This window comes from Phycodurus eques, chromosome 16 (genome assembly GCF_024500275.1).
Source record: "Phycodurus eques isolate BA_2022a chromosome 16, UOR_Pequ_1.1, whole genome shotgun sequence".
Classification (NCBI taxonomy): Eukaryota; Metazoa; Chordata; class Actinopteri; order Syngnathiformes; family Syngnathidae; genus Phycodurus; species Phycodurus eques.
The window spans coordinates 8,350,933-8,375,726 of record NC_084540.1 but is presented as its reverse complement, the minus strand read 5'-3'; the positions used below and the strand labels follow the sequence as shown (position 1 = coordinate 8,375,726).

The 24,794-nt window shown below is 39.4% G+C and overlaps 1 protein-coding gene across 1 annotated transcript; it reads left to right on the top strand.

The window, feature by feature from the left end:
- The first annotated feature begins 1,721 nt into the window (after positions 1 to 1,721).
- LOC133414748 (ral guanine nucleotide dissociation stimulator-like 1) lies at positions 1,722 to 22,797 on the top strand. Its single transcript, XM_061700345.1, has 16 exons — positions 1,722 to 2,012; positions 7,782 to 8,068; positions 9,052 to 9,096; positions 9,268 to 9,467; positions 9,563 to 9,720; positions 10,106 to 10,330; positions 10,962 to 11,065; positions 11,395 to 11,479; positions 13,806 to 13,892; positions 14,494 to 14,526; positions 14,713 to 14,834; positions 19,034 to 19,123; positions 19,262 to 19,391; positions 19,786 to 20,103; positions 20,630 to 20,744; positions 21,135 to 22,797. Exons 1-16 carry the CDS (start codon positions 1,989 to 1,991, stop codon positions 21,272 to 21,274), a joined length of 2,163 nt encoding a protein of 720 aa, XP_061556329.1. The 5' UTR covers positions 1,722 to 1,988; the 3' UTR covers positions 21,275 to 22,797.
- Positions 22,798 to 24,794: the final 1,997 nt, after the last annotated feature.

Here is a 24,794-nt window from a genome sequence, read left to right as displayed (position 1 = left end):
CTCCTGCCCGATGATAGCTGGGATAGGCTCCAGCGCGCCCGCGGCCCTAGTGAGGAGAAGCGGCTCAGAAAATGGATGGTTGGATGGATGGAAGTCAAGAGCTATTTCTTTAAGTCACAAGTCCAAGTCGACTCTGAAGTCATTTAGTTTTTGAAAAGTCAAAACAGTGACTCGAGTCGAAACAAGTTAGAGTCTCAATGACTCCTTCTCCTTCTCTGACAAAATGTCTTAATGTTTCAAGATATTATTCATATCTGAATACAGTGGTTCACACAGTTAAGGACATACTATACTGTAAAAACGGGGCTCTACAGTTGAGCACAAAGTGTGAATAGTCTTTGAGAGATAGCATTCAGCGATATTTTCATTTCAAGGTCATGTATTTACTTAATTTCCTAAGAGAAAATGCCCTGGTGGTGGCCTTCATGGGAAAGTCCTGTAACAACACAGTCCGTAAACATGTTCTTCATCAGACATTTAGGATGTGCCAAGTTAAGAGTGTGACTTATTTTAGTTACCTACCGGTTAGTAGTTTCCAACATTAAATAAAATATGCTCTCTTTGAGCTGCCTCTTTAAATGGCATGTGTTGTATCGTTGTCACTCATATAATCTCCAAAAACTACGTTTAAACAATGTTTGGTATGCAGGATTGTAAACCCATCTGTATGGTTCGTGTCCGGCCTGAGTGAACAATGTGGAGGAGAAACATTGATAGAACTCAGGGGCCAACAAAGTCCCATCTCTGAAAATTTTATCAATAACCTGTGTTGAACTCCGGAAGCATAGTAATTTTAAATGTATTATTAAGGTTTAAAGGTATATTTTACCGGCGGCACGGTGGCCCGACTGGTTAGAGCATCTGCCTCACAGTTCTGAGGACCGGGGTTCAATGCTGATCTTATATGATCTTATAAGGGGGAAAAAACAGGGGCAGTAGTGACATGTAAGAATGTGAACCAGGGAGCAATAATGATGATGATGTAACAGATTTGGAGAAGCAAGATATTCCCCATCCATGGCCTTATTGAGGAGAAATGTTTGACTGACTGAATGAATGGTCTGTGGCGACTGCATTGTTTGGCCAAGCCTAAAAACCACCTGCCTCTAGCATTTAAAAATAACCTGAAAAAACACACATAGATAAGGAGTATTTTTTCAGTTGGGATCATTAGCTAATTTAGCCTTTTTGGGCTGGACAACGACACCTCACCCAGGAGGTCACCAAGGAACCCAGGAGAACATCTAATGAACTGCAGGCCTCCCCTGCCTCAGTTAAGGTCAGAGTTCATGACACAACAGCAAGGAAGAGACTTTTTTTTACTATGAAGGCTGACATTGAGCCGTATGCTTCAATTATGCAACAGCAATGTCGTCATTGACGGCGCACTCAAGTAGTGTCTGAAAACGATTTGACTGATGAGTAAACTATATATATATATATATATATATATATATATATATATATATATATAGTGTGTATTGTATAGTGTGCTGTGAGAGTTTATCATGTGTGCAAGGGGAAAATTATCCAACTGCACTTTATTGGTCCCAAAATACTAAATTGGGAAACTGTATAGTGATGAGGGAGTATGAAACGAGTAAATGAAAAAGAGGCTCCGATTGACTGGCGACCGGGGTGACCCCGCCTCTCCCATAGTGGAGCCCCTCCTCCTACTATAAAAATCAGTGCAACGCTGCAGTCGGAGCCGGTGTATCCAGTCCACGCACCGAGATTCTTTCGACCAGTATCGGCAACTCCCTCCCCCCCTCTCGCTTGTCGGTGTTTATGCGCCACTGTAAATGTAGTCAACACTTCCCACTGTGCGTTAACTATTTATAACTTAAGTTGAATAAAACTCGGTTATGTGACCCCGCAGAAACGACTTGGGGAAAGTTTTTATTGTTAACAAACATGCAGCCCTAAAGGACTCAGGCTAACTCCTGAGAAGATGGCAACAAGTACTTCTCCGTAAGAAAAGAAGCGAGATGGGAAAATGGGAGCTGACGATGGTAAGATACATGTTTATTGTCATTAAAAGTTACACTTACAAACTTCAAAACATCGCCTGGGAATGGGTTTGTGGTGCAGAATGAATCTGGCACGTGAAAAGATACAGAACAATTCAGACAAAAAGAGCACTGTACTTTTCTGAAATGTCCTTTTGTGCCGTGAGGGCTTCTCAACATAAATGCCTTTTATGTTTCAAATTTGAGCCTTTGCCTTTTATGTTTCAAATGTTATCTTTTGAAAAAATTAGAGCAATGCTGTATAGCGCATTGGCGGCACGGTGGACGACTGGTTAGAGCGTCAGCCTCACAGTTCTGAGGACCTGGGTTCAATCCCCGGCCCCGCCTGTGTGGAGTTTACATGTTCTCCCCGTGCCTGCGCGGGTTTTCTCCGGGCACTCCGGTTTCCTCCCGCATCCCAAAAACATGCATTAATTGAACACTCTAAATTGCCCGTAGGTGTGACTGTGAGTGCGAATGGTTGTTTGTTTGTGCCCTGCGATTGGCTGGCAACCAGTTCAGGGTGTACCCCGCCTCCTGCCCGATGATAGCTGGGATAGGCTCCCGCACGCCCGCGACCCTAGTGAGGAGAAGCGGCTCAGAAAATGGATGGATGGATGTATACAGCATCTTAAACGTTTACATAAAGCCAAATCAAAACCTCACAAGTAGCAATTTTAAAACTACTTCTATTTGTGTGTATAGATGGATTTACACTCATTTATATATTAAAAAACACGTGGCTACTGCACACACATAAGTAAAATACATATATCATAAGACTTTACGAGACAGACACAAAGAACTAAGTTACATTGCACAACATTATTAATATAGTGTACATGTAACAGAAATCAACTCCAACAGATTTTAACATACAAAGCAGTCAAAAACGTGGCTTTAAACTATCAAATGCTTGGATAAATAAAGTTAAGATCAACTTTAAGCTGTATGCTGACTGTACAAATATGCTTCCATTTGTAATTCTACTATAGGAGTCAGTGATCTGGGGGTGTTTGCTTTTTTTAAATACTTAAAGTTCTCACTGTACTGGAACCCCTGTTGTCATGGTGATGCAGCCACGCGTTGTCCTGCCACAACTCTTGCCTCTTTCCGCACATTAAACGCTAAAAACACCGCAGGAAGTCTTTGTAGATGTGGTGGCAAGAACTTGCAATAGATGATTTTCCTCACATCAAAGCGTGCGATCAACATGACTTTGTTGGACTTCAAATGTCTCGCTTTCCGCGGCCTTGGCGACTTCGGACTCTTCCACTGAAGTCTTTAGTGTTTGGTCCCTGGGTCATACTCGAAAGTCTGAGTCGTGATTCATCACCGGTGAGGACAAGTATGATTGGTCTCATCATTACTCTTTCTGCTAATTGCTTGATGAGATAACACAGAGGATATTATTTTTCTCATAATAGCATACGGAATACAGTTCAATTTCTGCAGAGAGCGCAGGTCTGAGTCATATACTCCAGGGTGATCACGTTGAAGAGTAAAACTTATAGTTTGTAGATTGGGTTTGAAATATATCTTTGGTAGCACCAGTCGTGTAACCTTTTTCACAGTACCTGTACCTAATTGGCCCTGCAAAAGGTGCAAAACACTTGAGGTCTACTAATGAGCCTTATGGTTATACTAAGAGATGATGATGGGAAGGTGCAAAAGATGGTCAACGCAATGATTGGTTATTCAAGTCCATGGATTAAGCTTCATTTCCATTGGACTGATAGTTGTGCTTAGTGCTGCCAGCGCATCAGTGACAATGGGTGCAAGTACCAAAGTAGCACACAATGTGTCTTCTCTGTTCAGTAAACAAACAACGAGTTTCTATGAGACAATTGGTGTGTACGTGTGCGTGTGTGTTACTAGTTGTAAAAAGGCATTTCAATTTATCTGTTTGGAAGTCTTTGCAATCGCCATAATAGGTTTTACACAGTCAGATTCATTCCGGAATTTGGCATAAAACAACAGTGTGACATTTAAAGGTTTGTTTGGTTCAATACATAGTGGAGCATAGTAAAAAACATTGCATGTCTACTGCGTGCAGCTGTATAGATTTGTGAAGCGGTGCATGTACACCACATGGATTAGTTGGAAGTCATGCACAAATTGTTATGAGCACCACGTTTATGTAACACATTTTAAAATCTTTGATTAATTGATTTTAACCGCAGAGAATGGCAAGTGCTAAGTGCGTTATGTTGTGGATGAGAGGACAAATACAAAACAATGCACTGAAGACAAATATTTAAGACGGCTCCAATGGCCTTACGCAACCCGTGGAATACAGCTCATGATTTTATAGAAATCACCTGCACGCTCATGTGCTCCTCAGGTTAACTAAGTGAAGTTAGCAGAAGTGTGTTACTTATTCACTCTCCTTTCAGTGGGGGTAAAGGAGGCAAATATAGACTCAAGCTATTGCATCACTGTAATAATTTAGAAGATAATATATCCGTAATAATAGAATTTATTTTAATTTCTGCTACTTTTTCATTGACAAAAAGTTGTTTATTCACATAAAGAAGGTTTAAGGTCCTTTAAACATGACAGCACGACTGCTTTCTTTTTTCTTCTTTGTTGTTTGTTCTGCACATACAGGAATCATATACTCAAAATCACAACCAACCAAGATGCTCAGTTCCGATGATTCTGTTGTTGGTCCATACATTTTGTCAGGTGCTGCTGTGGAGCAAACTGTACTGAGCTCTTCAGTAAATATGAAGGTTAGCTATCCACCATGTTTCAAGAAGATTTTATGGCGCGTTATCAATGGACATACAACCCACAGCAATTTTCCTAATCATTGAGGATGAAAATTATGCACATACTGTACAGATAACTACGCACTGCAGAAAGTTTTGGGTCTCTAACTAGTTTTTCCAGTGATCTACACCTAAGCAGCCATTATGACATAGTAACAAGTTGTATGAATAAAATAATGACATTAATCAGGACTCCATTCTATTTAGTTTTCAGAGAGGCAGATTCCTTCTTTAGTGTAAGGATAGGGGACACAAAACATTGGTTGCTTTATCCTTTGGAAGACAATTTTTACCGAATTTGTTTCTCTGTACAGTATTTTATGTTTTCTGGTTGTGCTCCTGTGGTTCAAGGGCCTTTATTTGTTTCTTTCAGCCACATAATAACAAGATAAATACGTACAAGACTACATAGTAGGTATTCGTATTAAATTATTTGGATAAATAGAAATAATTTGCAGCGTCTGCTATATATATATATATATATATATGTGTGTGTGTGTGCACACACACACACCGTAGTTTCTCGTGTATAATGCGCACTCATGTATAATACGCACCCCCAAAGTTGACCTCAAAATTCTGGTAAACCCTTCAACCTATGTATAATGCATTTTTACAATCCATGATTTTGCTTCTTCCCATATGATTAAAACATGAAGTATTATCTGTATTTTGTTAGTTTTTTTCAAAGAATTATTATGAAGTTAATCACTTTATTTGAACACATAATACTTTCTTTTTATTTACTTGCTCTTACTTTGAAATTCACCGCCCTACTTTTATTTCGTAAATGAGAAACCCCCAGGCAGAATTTGTAAGATGTGTAAAAAATTTTTGAGAAAACATGAAGGACCAGGCGAAACACATTTAATTTTATTTTAATGGGATTCAAATTAAACTATATATGCAGTCATATGTACCCCTGTCATATTGGAATGAAAGTGTAGTCTACACCTTTTTCATAACCTCTAGGTGACATTCTAGAATGAAAGTGTCCAACTTTTTCATAACCTCAAGGGGGCAGTGACATTGTGGAAGGAAAGTGTACAGCATTTCATAACCTCTAGATGGAGGCATACATTTATAAAATGTGAAAGCCTTTTTCATTTTCTCCTATACCCATGTATAATGCGCACTGTTGACTTTTGACCATTTTTTGGCGTACAAAATGTGCATTATACATGAGAAATTCTGGTATATTTTTTATTTTTAATTTTTTTTTTGGTCTGTCTGTATGGCCCACATACAGACAGTTCAACAAATAATCGAACCACACAACGAGTACGAAATGCCTCTGTGTGTAGCCTTCATCGACTATGAAAAAGCATTTGACTCAGTCACCACCACTTCGATACCGCTGGCGCTGGTAAATCAAGGGATAGAGCTGACCTACTGTATATCAACATTCTACAATCAATATACAACGATTCTTCAGGTTCAATATAAATTGATGATTAAAGAGTCCGAATAAGTCTAGGAAAAGGGGTCAGGCAAGGTGAAACACTGTCGCCGAAGCTGTTTAAAGCTATCCTTGAAGAAATATTTAAAAAGCTCAATTGGGAAAAAGAAGGACTAAAAATTAACGGCGTTTATTTGAGCCATCTTCGTTTTGCAGACGAAATCATTTTATTCTCCTACGATGCTGAACAACTAAAGCTTTGTATTCACAAACTAGAGTTAGAAAGCCGTCGCTCAGGTCTGAAAATGAACAAAAGCAAAACGAAGGTCATGTTCAATCGTTACTGTCCACAAAAAGATATCAAAATGGAGGACTATGTCCGAGACACCGTCGACAACTACATCTATTTAGGCCAACTTGTAACAATGGCTGGAAATACAAGCACTGAAGTTGAACGCTGCATAAAGCTTGCCTGGCAGGCTTATGGAAGGCTTAGTGTTATATTTAAGAACAATCTTCCCATTTGCTTTGAAAAGAAACGTTTTCCATCAATGTATTTTACCCGTCCTCACTTAAAGTAGTGAAACATGGACTACGAATGCCAAAGTTATACAAAGACTACGTGTAACCCAAAGGAACATGGAACGCCAAATGTTGAAAATAAGCATTTTTTTTTTAAATCTATTGCGACAAGAAAAGATGCAGTTGGATAAGACAGCAGACGCGAGTTACCGACGTCAGTCAAAAAATAAAAAGCCTTAAATGGAAACTGGCTGGTCACGTTGCCCGAAGAGCTGACAAAAGGTGGACTATCAATTGGACACAAAGTGACCACGGCGAAGACCTAAAAGTAGATGAAGAATGAAATCATTAAACACACCGGAATACACTTGTAACAGATTGCAAAATGTTGTAGTAGTTGGAAACGTGAAGAAGAGGCCTTCATCCTGCAGTGGGTAGATAATGGCTGATGATGATGATATATATATATATATATATATATATATATATAGTACTTCCCAATTCTTTAACTCCTCATAGTCATAGTTGTCTATTTTCGTTGTCAATCTGTAAAAAACTACTCGTTAGGATTGTGCATACAGTATATGACTAACCAAATGTGAAAAATTGCTGAAGAATCTGATCTACATTAACGTCAAATTTTCTAAACTACATATCTACCTAAGACCTTTGCACAGTACTAAATCTCTCTTGACATTTGGGAATTATTTTGGTTTCTCATTTCCATGTGTTATTAGGTGCCTGCAACTTTTACTAATCCTGTATTTGTCCATAAACATTTGCATCAGCCTTTGCACGATTCTTGGAAATTTCAGGGTACTATAAACTCTGTAATTAACACTTCACCACATGCACTGTCTGCAAAGCTGATTTGAAACAAACATTGTGTAGTTGCCGTGGACCAGTGCGAGAGTCAGTGTGTTTATTTAACCTCAAATGGCTATTTTTATAGATATGCTCACTCAACTTTATTATCTTACAGTAAATTTAGTTTGCTGCATGCATTATTGACATCCAACATATATAGAAATATATGACAGTGAATTACATCTCAGCATTTTCCCCCACAATCTACAGAACCCAGTGCAGGAGTGGGGTGAAGAATCTGAGAATAGTGCAGTCTATGGGATCACGCTGCACCGGGTGCCCGTCCCTTCCTGGCTCGACCCCAGCTCGAATCCATCATGCGCTTTCGTCCAGTACCGAACCAACAAAGTGCGGCGTCTGAAGGCTGCCAGTCTGCAAATGCTTGTGAGCCACCTCCTTGACCGCGCCTGTCTGGAACAGGACTACAGCAGGATCTTCCTCTCCACATACAGAACCTTCACCAGTACGACAAAGCTGTTAGAAATGATCTTCCAAAGGTATAATCACAATCTCTTTATTATTTGCTTTTACATTTTTTGCAGTCTACATACAGTAGATTATGTCTCATATCTTTACAGAAGTGATAAAGCTATAGCCAATGACAATGGTTGTCCCAAGATTATGTAACCAGTTTTATCGGGAATAAAAAAAAAGCTATCTTCGGACGAGAGGCGGGCTATACCCCAACAGGACACCAGCCAATCGCAGGGCATAAAAAAGATTAAATAAAATAAAAAAGATTAAATAATCCATTATTTCTTATTTTCTTAAATACAAAAACTTGTCTAAATAATTATCAGACATACATTTTAAACAATATGGTGTGTGATGAAATGTTCCCATGATTTTATAAATCCATACTGTACACTTCAACTTTTTTACTGTATCTTGAAGGCCATTTGCCTGGGTGCTGTGTAATTTAACTGAAAACCGAAGTTAGCATATATGGAGATGTAAATGTGTCAACTTAATCTTATTTAGCCACATTATTTTGTAGAAATAGGACAAAAACCCCAGCAATTAACAACATATATTTTTAAGGCAGTATTTTTGATGCAGTTTTTGCAGTGGTTCATGAGATTAGATTGTGTGATTACTTTGTGGCTTGTGAGTGTCAGCAGTATGATTCCTTCCAAGATTATATTGACCTTTATAGTAGAAAATATTGATATTTTTTCCTCTTCAAAAAGCCCCAACTTTAGTTTTTTCTTACTCATTTTGTTGCTTCCGAATCATTTTGAAAAGCCTGCTTGGAACTAATAAGTAGCCTGCAGATACTCATTATCGAAAGGCTCATGACAACAACAACAATTATCTACAGAGAGGCTGAGAATGTGGTTAGCATGACTCCACTTTAGGATTACTGTGTGTGATTAGTGTGTCCAAGTATGGACAAATAATATTTCTAGTTAAACACAAAAAATCCTCTTGAAGAAAATATAATTTCAAAGAATTTGGCTTCCCTCATGTCCTCCTACAGAGACAGTGAAGCATCAGAATTGGACAACAGTGAATGCAACCTGAGGTAGGTTGATATTTTTTATGATCTGCTTTGTCTTAATCATGAAATCCTTGTTCATAATTACAGAATTAGAGTTTTTCCAATCAAACAGTCACATAGTAGTCTTTAACTTGTCTGGCAGAACATGCTAATGGGAGTGGTTAACAGGTAATGACTTTCCCACTGCCTCCCCAGCCCTCTGTTAGCCTTTGTCCAGACCTGGTTGGATGAATACAGTGAGGACCTCAGGGATCCTCCGCTGCACCCTGGGTTGCAACTTCTTTTGGATCACCTTAGGATCAGCTCTGCCATGCATGACCAACTGCACCGTCAGCCCAACTTCTCTTCGTTGGCTGGGCAAACTGAAAACCTCCTTAGGAGGTTCCAGAAAGAAGGTATGCTCCTCCATCATAGTACATACTTCTCATTGCAGATCATTTTATTTTCATCATGCATACATTCTCATTGTATCCTGCTGACGATTCATCAGAATCTGAGACACATGTGAGTCCCGCTCAGGCAGATGTGCCACAACATGATCAGCTTTCAGGTGATGAGGATTCAGGATATGAACACTTGCAAGATCAAAGTGACATTATGGATTTTTCATCAAGAGCCATCGCAGAGCAACTGACCCGCATAGATTCTGTAAGTGAGTGGAGATGATCCTGACAAACACATATATAAATATTTTTGGGCAGGATGGTAGAAAATGCTAGAATTTGTCCTGCACTTTTGATGTAACCAAAATATTAGCGATAGCTTTCATTATGTTGCAATGTTATTCTAAACAACTGCAACCACAATAAGAAAGTACGTAAAGTTTAAATTAATTTCTCTCTGACTGTCAATCCAAACTGAGCATTATTAACATTGTAAAGTAAGAATTTGTGGTAATGTTCATGGAAGTGGTCATAAAAAGATAATAAATCTACCTGGGAAGCAATGCATGAACCTGAAATATTTGTTGTTATTTTAAAAAATATTTTGTATTGTTTTATAAAGGTTATTGTCTCTTTTCATTCATTCACAGGCTTTGTTTATAAAAGTTGCTCCCTATCAGTGTTTGGGCTGCATCTGGTCACAAAGAGACAAGAAGGAGAACATGTCCCCCACCATAAGGGCCACCATTGCACAGTTTAATGCCATTACCAACCTTGTCATCATATCACTACTCTGCCGCCCTGCGTGTGTCACCTCCAGTCCTACCCCACCGCAACGAGCTCGGATCCTGGAGAAGTGGATCAGAGTAGCACAGGTGAGGGCTGTGTTCTTCTCACCCTTGATTCCATCAGCTTGTTGAATGAACATTGGTGTACAAGTAATCATATGGTATTTGGGTTTTCCAAAACTCTGGGAAGGTTGATGAGTGGGCGCAACTTGATGCTTTGTAAACCCAAAAGATTAATGAATAAGTGGGGATTAATCATCAGAAAGCATTTTTTGGGGTTGGTTCCCCCTGAACTGGTTGCCAGCCAATCATATCAGGGCACATATAAACATACAACCATTTGCACTCACATTCACACCTACAGGGAATTTAGAGTCTTCAATTAACCTTCCATGCATGTGGGAGGAAACCATAGTGGCCGGAGAAAACCCACGCAGGCACGGAGAGAACATGCAAACTGTCCTCAGAATTGTGAGGCAGACGCTCTAACCAGTCGTTCAACCTGCTGCTTAATTTTTTATTTTCAATTAATGAGCAACAAATTCAAAATGTTGTCAATATTGGTGTTGTTTGTTGAATTTAGAGAAAATAAGTAATTTAATAAATTTTTGAATAAGACTGAAACATAATATGTGCAAAAAGTGAAGCACTGCGTCCGGCTGCATACGCACCACACAACAATTACAGTCAATGTCATGACCTTTGTATTTCTCGGCAGGACTGTCGCCATTTGAAGAACTTTTCCTCTCTCAAGGCAATCCTGTCTGCCCTTCAGGCCAATGCAGTCTACAGACTGAGAAAGACCTGGGCAGCAGTTAGCAGGTAAAGTCAGGTGTCCATGGCATTCCACCGCTAGTTTTTATGTCTTATTGTGTATCATAATTCTCTTTAAATGAGGTTTGTGAACCTTCATCAAGAGCAATGTCAGCAAATTACCTGCCTTTGGGTGACTCACATTACACAGCCTGTCATGAAAGCTGCACCGAGCTAGTAAAATGTCATCGATAATAAAAGCCTAACTTAATGGTGTTTTCTCTGTGACATAACTCTTGCTCTTGGACAAAGTACTCTGACTATTATAAAGTATGCCAGTTCATCATTACATCAACTACCTGGTGTAGAACTAATTATACTCACTGTTGTTTTTGCAGGGACTGCATGGTTACATTTGATAACCTCTGTGAAACCTACCCTGATGAAAACTGTCTTCTGACCAACAAAGAACTCCTGGTGGAGGTGAGACCAAAATCGCAAAAAAACAAAAATCATTCATTTGACCATTTCTCCCCATCCCACTAGAAAAGGTAAATTGTGCCGTGTCGTATAACTAAAAATGCCAACTAAAATAAGAACTACAATGGTGATTATTCGAACTGAGGTGTCTGATTGGATCCTTAGGAGGTGCTATGATATTACGGGGATGCCATGACAGCATGGCTTGTCTCTTTGTGACACTATTTTTGCAACTAAAACCTTTTGTAAATAAATAAACAAATCCATCCATCCATCCATCCATTTTCTGAGCCGCTTCTCCTCACTAGGGTCGCGGGCGTGCTGGAGCCTATCCCAGCTGTCATCGGGCAGGAGGCGGGGTACACCCTGAACTGGTTGCCAGCCAATCGCAGGGCACATACAAACAAACAACCATTCACACTCACCTTCACACCTATGGGCAATTTAGAGTCATTAATTAACCTAGCATGCATGTTTTTGGGATGTGGAAGGAAACCGGAGTGCCCGAAGAAAACCCACGCAAGCACAGGGAGAACATGTAAACTCCACACAGGCGTGGCCAGGGATTGAACCCCGGTCCTCAGAACAGTGAGGCAGACGCTCTAACCAGTCGCCCACCGTTCTGCCTAAACAAATACACTAAAGTAAATTTTAACAATAATGCGATTGGTTGTTTGTTTATATGTGCCCTGCGATTGGCTGGCTACCAGTTCAGGGTGTATCCCGCCTCTCACCCGAAGATAGCTGGGATAGGCTCCAGCACACCCGCGACCCTAGTGAGGATGAGCGGAACGGAAGATGAATGAATAATAATAATAATAAAGTTAATTGCATGCATTGAAAACAACAACCATTTACTGAAGTGATTGGGGACCCTACTGTCCCCAATCTTGGTCATTCTCATGAAATCATTGAATAAATTCTATCTAGCAAGCTAATTCTGCATAATACTTTACATTGGTATGAATACAGTAATTGTGAGTGCTTAAAATATTGATAAAAGTTTATGCTGGGTAAATACTTTTTATGCTATCTTGCTATTGTTCAAGAGGAACAACCTTTTCAACCTATCTGCACTTTTTTCAAAGTTAATGTGTGTCAAAGTAAATACATTGCCTTGTTGCAGTAATCTGAATTACAGTCTTTCAAAAGGATTACAATAAAGTGTAAATGTAACCATACACATACGGTATGTAAACGGTAAATGAATGACTGGATTAGGAAACTGCCTGGTGCTAGGTGAACATTGATTTTCTCTCTTAGGTTTTACGAAGATTCTTCGAAATAATATTTTCAGTTCGTGTTGACAGAAGTATTGATTGGAAAACTGGAGCAGCAGTTTGTTCCATTTGAGTTCAACAACTTGAGTGGCATCATGTGTCTGTAGATCCACTATTATCACTCTGCACAATAGGATTACTGAAAAATTACTAATTACAATGAGGTCACGGTTGCACCCTTGTACATTCGCACTAGTTGTACTCTAGGTATTGCGTTTAAAGAAAAAGTGGAACGTGGCCTCCCTCCTCCTCAAAGGAAAACAATTAAACAGGATATCCAGGTTAATGTGTACCAAAACCGTTCTCTACGGTTTGGAGGTCAGATCTTAAACTCTCAATAAACTGGAGTTATAGTTGACGTGCTTGAGTGCATGGATGTTATAAATGTACATGCACACATTTGAACCTAATTTTACTTTGCTACAGCAATGGGTCGTTTTGTTTACCTAAAATTCAAGTGACCATCATGACCTCCTTTGATGGGACGAACGTCAAACAACTGTGGATAATATTTCTCCCAAAATATCCAAGCAGTTTGATATGCAGACAGTTATGCCTCATGGAGGGAGAAGTTGTAAGGTTTTAGACATTTAGATTAAGTAATGCATTATAGGATGCTGTAATGCCGTCTTGAATGGCAGGATTAGTTTTCAAGATGACCCATGCAAAACTCACTCTGACATTATACAGCTCCACAAGGGAGATGATTTCACATCACTGTGTAGCGCCTCTAGCATGGCAGAGACCCAAAACTATCTTTGGCCCCGCTCAGTGCTAAACAAGTTTCAAGTGGCCGCAGATCAACCAGGATTATAGGCCAGTAATAATAGACTAGAGCAGAGTGCTTTATGAGTCATCTGCACAGTCTCCTGGGCTGAAACATGAGCCAGCAGTGCTAGAAACTCAGACCGATATACCTTGAATGAAAGTAGGACACGCATGCCATGAAAAAGTGGTGTCTGGATTGAAAAGATATAGTAGATAGTTATAATTGACTACAAGTGAAACAATTACTGTAGCCTAATAAACCACCTGTTGTCTCCATGCAGAATATTTCCAGCGGAGTAGTACCCTACCTGGGCACATATCTCACCGTCCTTACCATGCTAGACACAGCCCTGCCAGACACAGTGGAGGTATATACTCTACAGCCTATCATGTACCCTTAGAAACAGTTGCTATGATCATTAATTAAATGTTTCAAGTGTGATTTATTATATATGCTCAGTTCCTTTATCATGATTTTTATTCCATTATATGAATGTATGAAATGATTTAAGGTTATTATTCCCCAGGGGCAATTACAGTACATACAGGTAGCACCTAGCGCGACATAACAAAACAAAAATGAATACAGACAAAACTCATTCCCACACTGCTTTTAATAGCTCATGAAAAATACATGTTGTTATAGGAAAATTCTGAAAGTATTTTTTTTCACTGCCACTCCAGTAGAAGAGTAAAAATACTGTATTTAAACTTTTATGAATAGATGTGCTATTTAAAATGCTCGATTCACTTGTTTAGCATCACATTTGAACTTAAATCTAAAAGAAATTAAATCTACCTGCAGTGTATTCAGCTAATATTAATCAATTAATTAACTAATTATTGATTTATTTTGTTACATTCGTTTATGCTGCTTAAAATGAAGGCCGTGCATGTTTGATGTGCTCAATCATTTACGGTATTATTGCTATTAATGCACACCCTTATAACAATTCAATATTTTGACAGGCTGGGCTCGTAAACTTTGAGAAGAGGAGGAGGGTGAGTTGCTACCCTTTACCCCCCAGCGCCCCACAATTTTTGTTCATTTACTTGCAACAGCTAAAATACTGTGCAATGTTGTTCACATGATTGTTGTCGTTCCAGTAAGGATATCATACGAGCCTTTTTTTGGGGGGGGGGGGGGCATTAACTCTGTTTCTGTCTAAAACATTTCACTTCCTGCAGGAATATGAGGTTCTGTCGCAAATCCATGTACTGCAAGTGTCCTGTACTCTGTTCAACCTGCCTCATTACCCCAGAATTACTGCCTGGATGCAAGGACATAAACTGCTCACTGACCAAGAAAGGTGCACTGGAGGATGTTTATTACCAAATTTCAAACAGATACAATCACTCACAAGAGCAAAGTTTGAATGAACTTCAATAGTCACATACTAATATATATATATATATATATATATATATATATATATATATATATATATATATAATTCACATATACTACATGAATACATTTGCCTTGCTTTGCCTTTTGTCGTTGCATAATTAATTATTTGAAGGTCATGTTTCCCAAAGACGAGTGAAGGTTGGCCCTCTCTGACTAAATACAATTTGAACACTTTGCTGTCTCTAACAGTGTAATATTTATGCCATGTAATATTCATGTATTATTCATATTCATATATATATATATATATATATATATACACACACACACACACACACACACACACACACACACACACACACACACACACACACATACACACACACACACACACACACATATATATAGGCGGCACGGTGGCCGACTGGTTAGCACGTCAGCCTCACAGTTCTGAGGACCCGGGTTCAACCCCCGGCCCCGGCTGTGTGGTGTTTGCATGTACTCCCCGTGCCTGCGTGGGTTTTCTCCGGGCACTCCGGTTTCCTCCCACATCCCAAAAACATGCATAAATTGGAGACTCTAAATTGCCCGTAGGTGTGCATGTGAGTGCGAATGGTTGTCTGTTTGTATGTGCCCTGCGATTGGCTGGCAACCAGTTCAGGGTGTACCCCGCCTCCTGCCCGATGACAGCTGGGATAGGCTCCAGCATGCCCGCGACCCTAGTGAGGATAAGCGGCTCAGAAAATGGATGGATGGATATATATATGTATATGTATGTAATATGCATATCTTTATATAGGTATATATATATATATATATATATATATATATACACACGCTGTATGTGTGTGTGCATATATATATATGTATATATAAAATGTATTACTTACTTGATTGACAAACTGACAGATATCCCAAAGATAATGTTAATTTGTCTACATGTTTATTATTTTGTGGGTAGTTTACAGTCTTGTGCAACTGCAATACATCATAGAGAGTTACAGTACATGCATCTTTAAATGACTGCAAACAACATATACAATTATAAACTTACTGTTACATTAATACATACATATACAAGTATTATTTATGTGAGGGCAGTTTTATTTGCAGGTGCACCTAATCATGTGGCCAGTACATGGCCAGGTGTATAATATAGGGTGCTGCTAAAAAAAAAAAATTCACTGAATAAAAATATAAAACACTTGATTTTGCTCCCATTTTCAACTGAACTCAAATATATGAGATTTTTTCTATGTACACAAAATACCAATATCTCAATTATTGTTCGCAATCTTGTCTAAATCTGTTAGTGAGCTAGTTTCCTTTGCTTAGTTAATTTATTCACTTCACAGGTGTAGCAAACCGGGATGCTGATTAGACAGCATAATTAATACATTAGTGTGCCTTAGGATCCCCACAAGAAAAGGTCACTCTAAAATGTGTTTTACTGTATTGGGGGTCTGCGTAGGTCCGAAAACCATCTTTTGAGAGCAAAAATGTGGACAGAGAAGACAGATAATTTAAAAAAGGACTGAGAGAGGCCATCAACTTAAAGGTGGAGATACAATCTATAAACAGAGGAGGTAGCTTACGACACCACCCTTCTCCCACTTACAATGCCGTCTTTTTGTCCATTCCAAAGGAACTCGCTAATTCTCCCTCCAACTAATAACAAAAAACACAACCTCTTTTGGCCGTGAGGCAGCTCCACAAACCTTTTACAATTGAATGGAATATTAATGGGGCGCTTCCATCCTACGACTCTGGTGGATGGACAGTGGCCTCTCTACAAGGCAAAGTAACAACTGTAGTTTTGCCTTCCAAAAGAATGATACCACTCGTGGTTTGGGGCGTGCCTCCAACTTGGAACATAAATACAGGAGCTGAGTTTTTTCCACACCAACCCAAGGCTAGTGCTCTCCTAACTAGCTTTGTTGCATGGGCCAGTGGCTTCGCTAGGCCTATTTTAGGGGGGCTCCCCACACCTTTGAGCTGGATGTATTATCTCGGCAAAGAAGTACCCAGACAAATAGGCTTTTTGAAATAGAACAAAAATATTAGCTGATGAAAAATGGGAGCAAAACCAAAAGTGGTGAGCTTTTATTTGTGCTGGGTAGAATGGATTATCTGGCCATCCACTAAGGCCAGATAATCCTTATAGCACCAAATAATAGTCATAATTTACAAACTTCAGGCATGTGACTCCCTTTTTTTTCAAACTTCATGTATTTGCTGAGGATTTATGGAAAATGTTGCAGTATTAACAATAAATAAATCCTGGATCCACACCTTTATCGAAATCTGCACCAAAATCTAACGGTATTCTTTGTTGCCACACTCCTCCAGTGTCAAATAGTCGTCTCGTCAATGAAAACACGAGCAATCAAGCAGCAATAAACAGAATTTCCTTAGTGGAGGTAATAGACTAATTTTTCTTAAATAAAATAAAAACTTGTCTTAGACGCCGTATTTATTGGATGTTGGATTGTACAACCCCAATTCCAATGAAGTTGGGACGTTGTGTTAAACAAATAAAAACAGAATACAATGATTTGCAAATCATGTTCAACCTATATTTAATTGAATACACTACAAAGACAAGATATTTAATGTTCAAACTGATTAACTTTATTGTTTTTTTTTTGCAAATAATCATTAACTTAGAATTTTATGGCTGCAACACGTTCCAAAAAAGCTGGGAGAGGGTCATGTTTACCACTGTGTTACATCGCCTTTTAACAACATTCAACAAACGTTTGGGAACTGAGGATACTTTGTTGGTGGAATTCTTTCCCATTCTTGCTTGATGTACAGCTCCAGCTGTTCAACACTCCGGGGTCTCCGTTGTCGTATTTTATGCCTCATAATGCGCCACACATTTTCAACGGGAGACAGGTCTGGACTGCAGCCAGGCCAGTCTAGTACCCGCACTCTTTTACTCCGAAGCCACGCTGTTGTAACACGTGCAGAATGTGGTTTGGAATTGTCTTACTGAAATAAACTGGGGCGTCCATAAAAAAGACGTCCGATATCAAATAAATGCTCCAAAACCTCTCCAAAACCTGTATGTACCTTTCAGCATTAATGGTGTCTTCACAGATGTGTGAGTTACCCATGTCATTGGCACTAACACAGCCCCATACCATCACAGATGCTGGCTTTTGAACTTTGCGTCCATAACAGTCCGGATGGTTCTTTTCCTCGCCCAGAGGACACAATGTCCACAATTTCCCAAAAACAATTTAAAATGTGGACTCATAGGACCACAGAAGACCTTTCCACTTTGCATCAGTCCATCTTAGATGAGGTCGGGCCCAGAGAAGCCGGTGGCCTTTCTGGGTGTTGTTGATAAATGGCTTTTGCTTTGCATAGTAGAGTTTCTTATTCCACTTACGGATGTAGCGCCGAACTGTATTCACTGACATTGGTTTTCTGAAGTGTTCCTGAGCCCATGTGGTGATATCCTTTACACATTGATGTCGGTTTTTGATGCAGTGCCGCCTGAGGGATCGAAGGTCACGGGCGTTGAATGTTGGTTTTCGGCCTTGCCACTTACGTGCAGTGATTTCTCCAGATTCTCTGAACCTTTTGATGATATTATGGAGCGTAGATGATGAAATCCCTAAATTCATTGCAATTGTAATGGACAATGTTCCTCAACGTGTACGTTGAGGAACATTGTCCTTAAACTGTTCGACTATTTTCTCACACACTTGTTCACAAAGAGGTGAACCTCGCCCCATTTTTGCTTGTGAATGACTGAGCACTTCAGGAAAGCTTCTTTTATACGCAATCATAACACCCACCTGTTCCCAATTAGCCTGTTCACCTCTGGGATGTTCCAAACAGGTGTTTGAGGAGCATTCCTCAACTTTCTCAGTCTTTTTTGCCACCTGTCCCAGCTTTTTTGGAACGTGTTGCAGACACAAAATTCTAAGTTAATCAGTTAATAATTAGTTTATCAGTTTGACCATTAAATATCTTGTCTTTGTAGCGCATATGTTGTTAAATATAGGTTGAACATGATTTGCAAATCACTGTATTCTGTTTTTATTTATGTTTAACACAACATCCCAACTTCATTGGAATTGGGGTTGTATAATATATCTTGATTATTGATGGTGTTATTGTCTTTATTCTTTATTCTTTTTCCAGCTACGAACTTTCAAGACAGTTGGAGCCGCCGGTGGATGTGTGTTCACCAACCACTTGGAGCCACAGAACACTCACCAAAAAACTTTCCTCGTGGGTATCATGGGACATTATGAGGCCTGCCACATTAGAACACACACACAAATAGTGCACTATGCCATAAAAAAAACCAATAATCACGTTGCAAGATTTGTATGGCCTCGCATAATATGACGCAAGATCTTTCTTCAGTCTCCTGACAATAAGCGATGGATCCAAAAAGCTCCCAGCAGACCAGATCAGTGTTTCATCTTCAGGATCGAGTGGTTCCGAGTTGGAAGATCTTTCCTCTCCGAACTCTGCCTGTTCCATCAGACTGCAGGTAAACCGCACGTGTGTGTGTGTGTGTGTGTGTGTGCGTGCGTGCGTGTGTGTGTGTGTGAGTCAAAACACATGCAAGCACAATGAGAACATGCTAGCTCCACACAGAAAGGGCCGAGCTGAGATTCAAACCCAGAACCTTTGACTGAAGCACACCTGCTAACCATGTTTAAGAAAGGGAACTATTTTAACTGTAATGTAATTTATTATTTACTATAATTCTGATTGTACTCCGACTGTTACTTTTTTTTGTTTTGTTTTGTGGCCTAAATGTTTACAGTATTACTTCATGGTACCCTCTCCGTTTTCTAAAGTTATATACACTATATCTAAAGTCTAAAGTTATATACATTATCATACATATACGTAAAACCTTCTGCTTTTATTTCATGCAGTCCTTCCACAGCTCTTGCAACAATGTCTCCGAGGTCTTCTCTTCATCTTCCTCCTCTTCTTCATCGTCCTCTCCATGCTCCTCGGCGGCCTTGTCTCCAGACTCCCAAACTCCCTCTGGCTCATCTACGGACTCCCTCTGCTCCTCGGCCACTTCCTGTGCCGCTGCTCCGCCCTTGGGGGCTTCCAACCACAAACGTGGTGTCAATGTGTCCATGATCTCCCTGCCCGTCTACAACCGCCAGGGAGCAGACTCCTGCATTGTGAGGGTCAACGTGGACCTTGGTCACAACAATGGCAACATGTATAAGAGTGTCTTGGTGAGTTTGCTTTGCCTATCCATTTTTGTTTGACATTATTGACCCTTAACAGTCTGATTGAATCATATTATAGTGCCTAAAAGTCATACAGTGTTGCACCATTATTCGTGGGGGATAAGGACTGAGCCCTGCCGCAATTCAAAATGGTTTTATTTTCCTATAGATCCCACAAGATGGCAGAAAAACACTTTTTTCCCCTATTAGACCAGGCTGTAGCCTGACTAAATGAAGCTCCTCCCCTCACTTCAACATAGTTCCTTGGCCCTAAGATGGCACCAAAGCGATATTGTTACATTAGACATGGCTTTGGCCTGAGTGCAAAATCAGCAAATGAGTTTTACAGCAAATAATGGGAGTATGGTGCCTCTAGAAATCTGCCAAAAAAGGGAATTTGCAAATGCCAAATATCTAATATGCGGGTTCACTATATTTGCTTTCAAATGTCGTGCATGTTTGGAGTACACAAAAATGGTCATGCATGTCATCTATGTATTTATGACTCTGTGTTGTTCTTTGCATTCACTAGTTGACCAGCCAGGACAAAACTGCACATGTGATTCAGCGGGCTTTGGAGAAGCATCACCTGGAACACATGAACTGGCAGGAATTCACTCTGACACAGGTCATCTCGCATGAGAGAGGTCAGAACACACACGCCTGCTGTAAAACAGCGACATCAGGTTCAACTGTGCAGTATAAAAAGAGTCACAAAAATGTTTTGTCTTAGCCAAGACTCGACTTGATTTTGATTGACACTGAAGGAGTCAAATCAAAGCCAGGTGAAGTCAATTTAACATTATCTATGGTTGGTGTTTACAGTAATGTGCTTCATATCACTAAGGTGATTCCGATATTTGGGCTACCTTAATTAAGGGTAATATTGGAAGAATTCTCTTGGCAAAGGCCCATATATTGGAACTTATTTGATTGTGCAGTTCCACCTAATGAAGTGTCTGGTGATTGTAACTGTCACACTTTGTCCTTTTGATCGATAACTGTACAGTAACTACGTATTCTGTTTCTGTTTTTAGAGTTGCTGATACCAGACAAAGCAAACGTCTTCTACGCTATGTCCACTACTGCAAACTTTGATTTTGTCCTGCGGCGGTTCCACAAAGGTCAAAAGAAACCACTGAGAGCCACTTCAAGTCTAGGGCGGTACACAAAATAGATCCACTAAAACATCTTATGGAACCTTTAATAGTTTTAAAAGAAAAAAAACAATGTTGATCCTCTATTGCTGGTGACAAAGAGGAGAAAATGTGAAGCTCTTATGGTAGCAAAGAAGATGTTGCAAAAAAAGGCACTTTATGAAACTTTCTCACTACAATGGTGATCGAACATAAATTTCTGATATATTTTTATTTCCTGGAGGGCTGAACTGATTGGAATATCCACATTTACCAACTTCATTAGGCACAACATTTCTATCTTTACAAAGCTGACAATGCTTTGGACTGACACTTTCACTCTGGTACTAATATTACAGTACAGTATTGTAGTTACAGTGTATGTTAGATTTTGACACCACTCCATACATTAATGGATAGTTAAATTAATATCTCTGAGACAGTTTCAATCAAAAGAACATTGTTATCTTTGTGAAGGTAGCTTTTTTCTTTCTTTTTGACAAAGCTTCTCATTAGATTGTAACAGTGTATTTAATGTTGAGGTCAATGTGTGTATTTTAATCAACCAATTCCTTGACCATTTCCCCCCCAATGGTGTTCTTACCACAGAGAATTCCACTGGTTGTTAGTGATGGTAACACTACCCCTCCCAGAGCATCATGTATTCCGCATACTGTATGTGGCCTACAAACGCTGACAAATGGCTGCCTACATCCCAACACTGTGCAGTGTCATTAATAGCCCAGGTGCTAAAAACCAAAAAGGGTAATGGGGGTCAGATGACGTGTGAAGATCGCAAAACGAAATCTGTGGCGCGTTGTGATCCTATCAAGCTGAACTGTGCTCCTGTGTCGCTGCGCTGTGCCAGCTGACAAATGGGTGATGGTGTTCTTACCCAGGAGCAATGTGCTCCATGGCCAGTTTCACCGCAACTCCTGTTGCTGTGAGACTTGCCATATTTGATTGACAGCCCTGTCCGAAAGCTTGGCATTCCCCAGTCTGGTTACCATGGTAGCCATAGAGACTTTGATGGACAGGACGGGACGCACATACCTGCAGTGAGAGACTATTGAGAGGAACATGTTTTCAGTGTTAGATCAATACACTTAATATTTATATAGTAATTGTATGGCATTTTAAACCTACTGTGTTTCTCTTCAATCTTATTCTGACTGCACCTTTTATTTGATTAATGTTGCCCTGGGTATTTGGACTAGTAGCCAATTTTAAAGTCGAAAACATAAATTGGGTGCCTAATTTTAAGTGTTACTATTTTCTGATGATAGTGAGATTATTTAAAATGTTTAACAAATATTTAACGCAATTGGTTCGTCATGTTGATCCTGAATGAAACTGCTGCTTTAGTGTGTTGACCTTAGACAAGTTGTACATCTTATCATTTCAATAACAACATTTGATGCTGAAATAGTTATCCAATGAGATGCATCACAAGTGCTTACTGTACAAGCGTGACATAATAGAACTGGTAGAAGGACACTATTTCCTTGAATTTAATGTAGTAATAAATATCCTGTCTTTTAAAAAAGAATCTCAAGTCTGTTAAAACAACAACAACTAATAAACAATGTTTAAAAACCAAATCCCAGATCCCTCTGCTGTATTGGTAAAACCTTCAGCCATTTCCCCTATGTTGTTGTTCACCCTTTAACAGCCCATACAAAAAATGTCCTTTGGGCACTTAGGAAAAAAAGAATCAATAATTTAATATATACAGAATGTGCCTTTTCCAAGCTTCTGATGGTGATTGATGGTTAAAAAATGAGCATAATAATGGCAAAAACAGTTAAAAACAACTATTAGGAGAATCTGATGTTTTTGTTTTGGTGTATTAGTTTGTTGCTATATTTTTCCAATGTATGGAAATTTAGCACAAGATTTGAACTTTACCATCGTGAATATGTTCATATAGTCTGTGTAGAGTACAACTGTTTTGAGTACAAAACCAAAATCTGTTATGAATGTTAAGTCATACTTTAAAAAAAAAAAAAGGTCTACCAAACAGTTAAACTGGCATCTATGGTCCTTGATTATTTGCTCTGTGCGCACCTACTGATTATTTGATTATTTGAGTCGGCAGTTAAAGGGTTAATCTGAATAGTTAAAAAATTTGTTCTTTCAACTTCTGCTGCAGGTAATTTATACAGACACTTATTTGATTAAATCAAATTCACCACTATGAACAAAAACACAATTTTTGCATATTATTAGATTGCATAAGTGTACCGAATAAGGTGGCTGATGAGTTTAAAACATCTCCATAAATTAGAATCCTGTAGCAGTGGTTTAGTGGAGCACGCCCGCGACCCTAGTGAGGATAAGCTGCTCAGAAAATGGATGTATGGATGAATATTATCATCTTGAATGAAACTAGTACTGACCCCAGATGAATTTATGTTGTGCTTTAAGAACAATGGCCGCTAGATGGTGGTAAAGATTTGCATTTAACCGACTTTTAAACTGGTGTAAGACGACTGTACTGATACCTTGTGGCCACCTGGAGGTAGTAAACATAATGTTTTCAGTCACCACTCCAGCAAGCTTGGCTTGAATTGGAAAACAAACTTCGAAAATGGCATTTGTGTGGTGTCCTTAATTTCAAAGGAGCAACGTCTTATCCATTAAACCCAAATGTAAAGTTCCTTTTGTTTGAATGTATTGTAAGATATACGCATTGGTATGGAAAGCTGTTTGAGCATTTATTTGATATCTGACGATCTTTGTGCTCACTAGTAAGAAGAATTTGCACGCTAGTAGAATTGAGTGTCTTTATAGTAGCGTGTTTCCAATAGTAGTGCCTCTTTTGGCCTAACAGTACGCAATTAAACCCGACGAGTAACACTAGTAGGCCCAGCTAATAGGCATGTGTCCTACTAGTGGAACCAAATTGCCTACTAGTAACATGCAATTGTACTACTAGTATAGTATGCCAAAGTTGGCCAACTACTGTGCGGGTCACAGTGGTGGAAGGTCATAGTGGAAAATAAATGTTACTAGTAGCCTAATACGTAGCAGAGTGGTTTGCACATCACTCACAGTTCTGAGGTAGGTCGCTCCAATTCGGACTTCATGTGTAGAGTTTGCATGTTTTGCTTGCATGGGCATTCTGCGGGAACTGTGGCTTTTTCCCACATCATTTACATAACGTGTTGACTCTCTATATTTTCCATAGGAAAGAAAGTGAGTGTGAGTTTTGTCTTTATGTGTCCCGTGATTGACTGGTGACCCGACACCTCTTGGCCTCAATCACCTGGGATAGATTCCAGCAAACCTGTGACCCTAGGGAGGATAAATGGTATAAAAATGCATGGATAGTGCGTTGAATGATGCACCTGGTGAGGACTAAGAGCAGAAGGTATCGATGGATATGATATGATGGATATCAAATATATTGAATAAATGTTCAAATGGCTTTCCATATGCTCACATACAAACTCGTTTTTCCTTCTAAGGAGAGGGACAGGGGTTTCCATGTGTGGCTGTTATTTGGAGGGGATGCACAGGTCAGCAATTCTAGACGAGAAACAGAACACTGCACTCATC

Coding starts and splice junctions, on each gene's coding strand:
- LOC133414748 (XM_061700345.1), top strand. CDS start 1,989: ATGGGAAAATGGGAGCTGACGATG. Junction 9,468..9,562: donor TAGGAGGTTCCAGAAAGAAG/GTATGCTCCTCC, acceptor ACGATTCATCAG/AATCTGAGACACATGTGAGT. Junction 20,745..21,134: donor GGTCATCTCGCATGAGAGAG/GTCAGAACACAC, acceptor TTCTGTTTTTAG/AGTTGCTGATACCAGACAAA.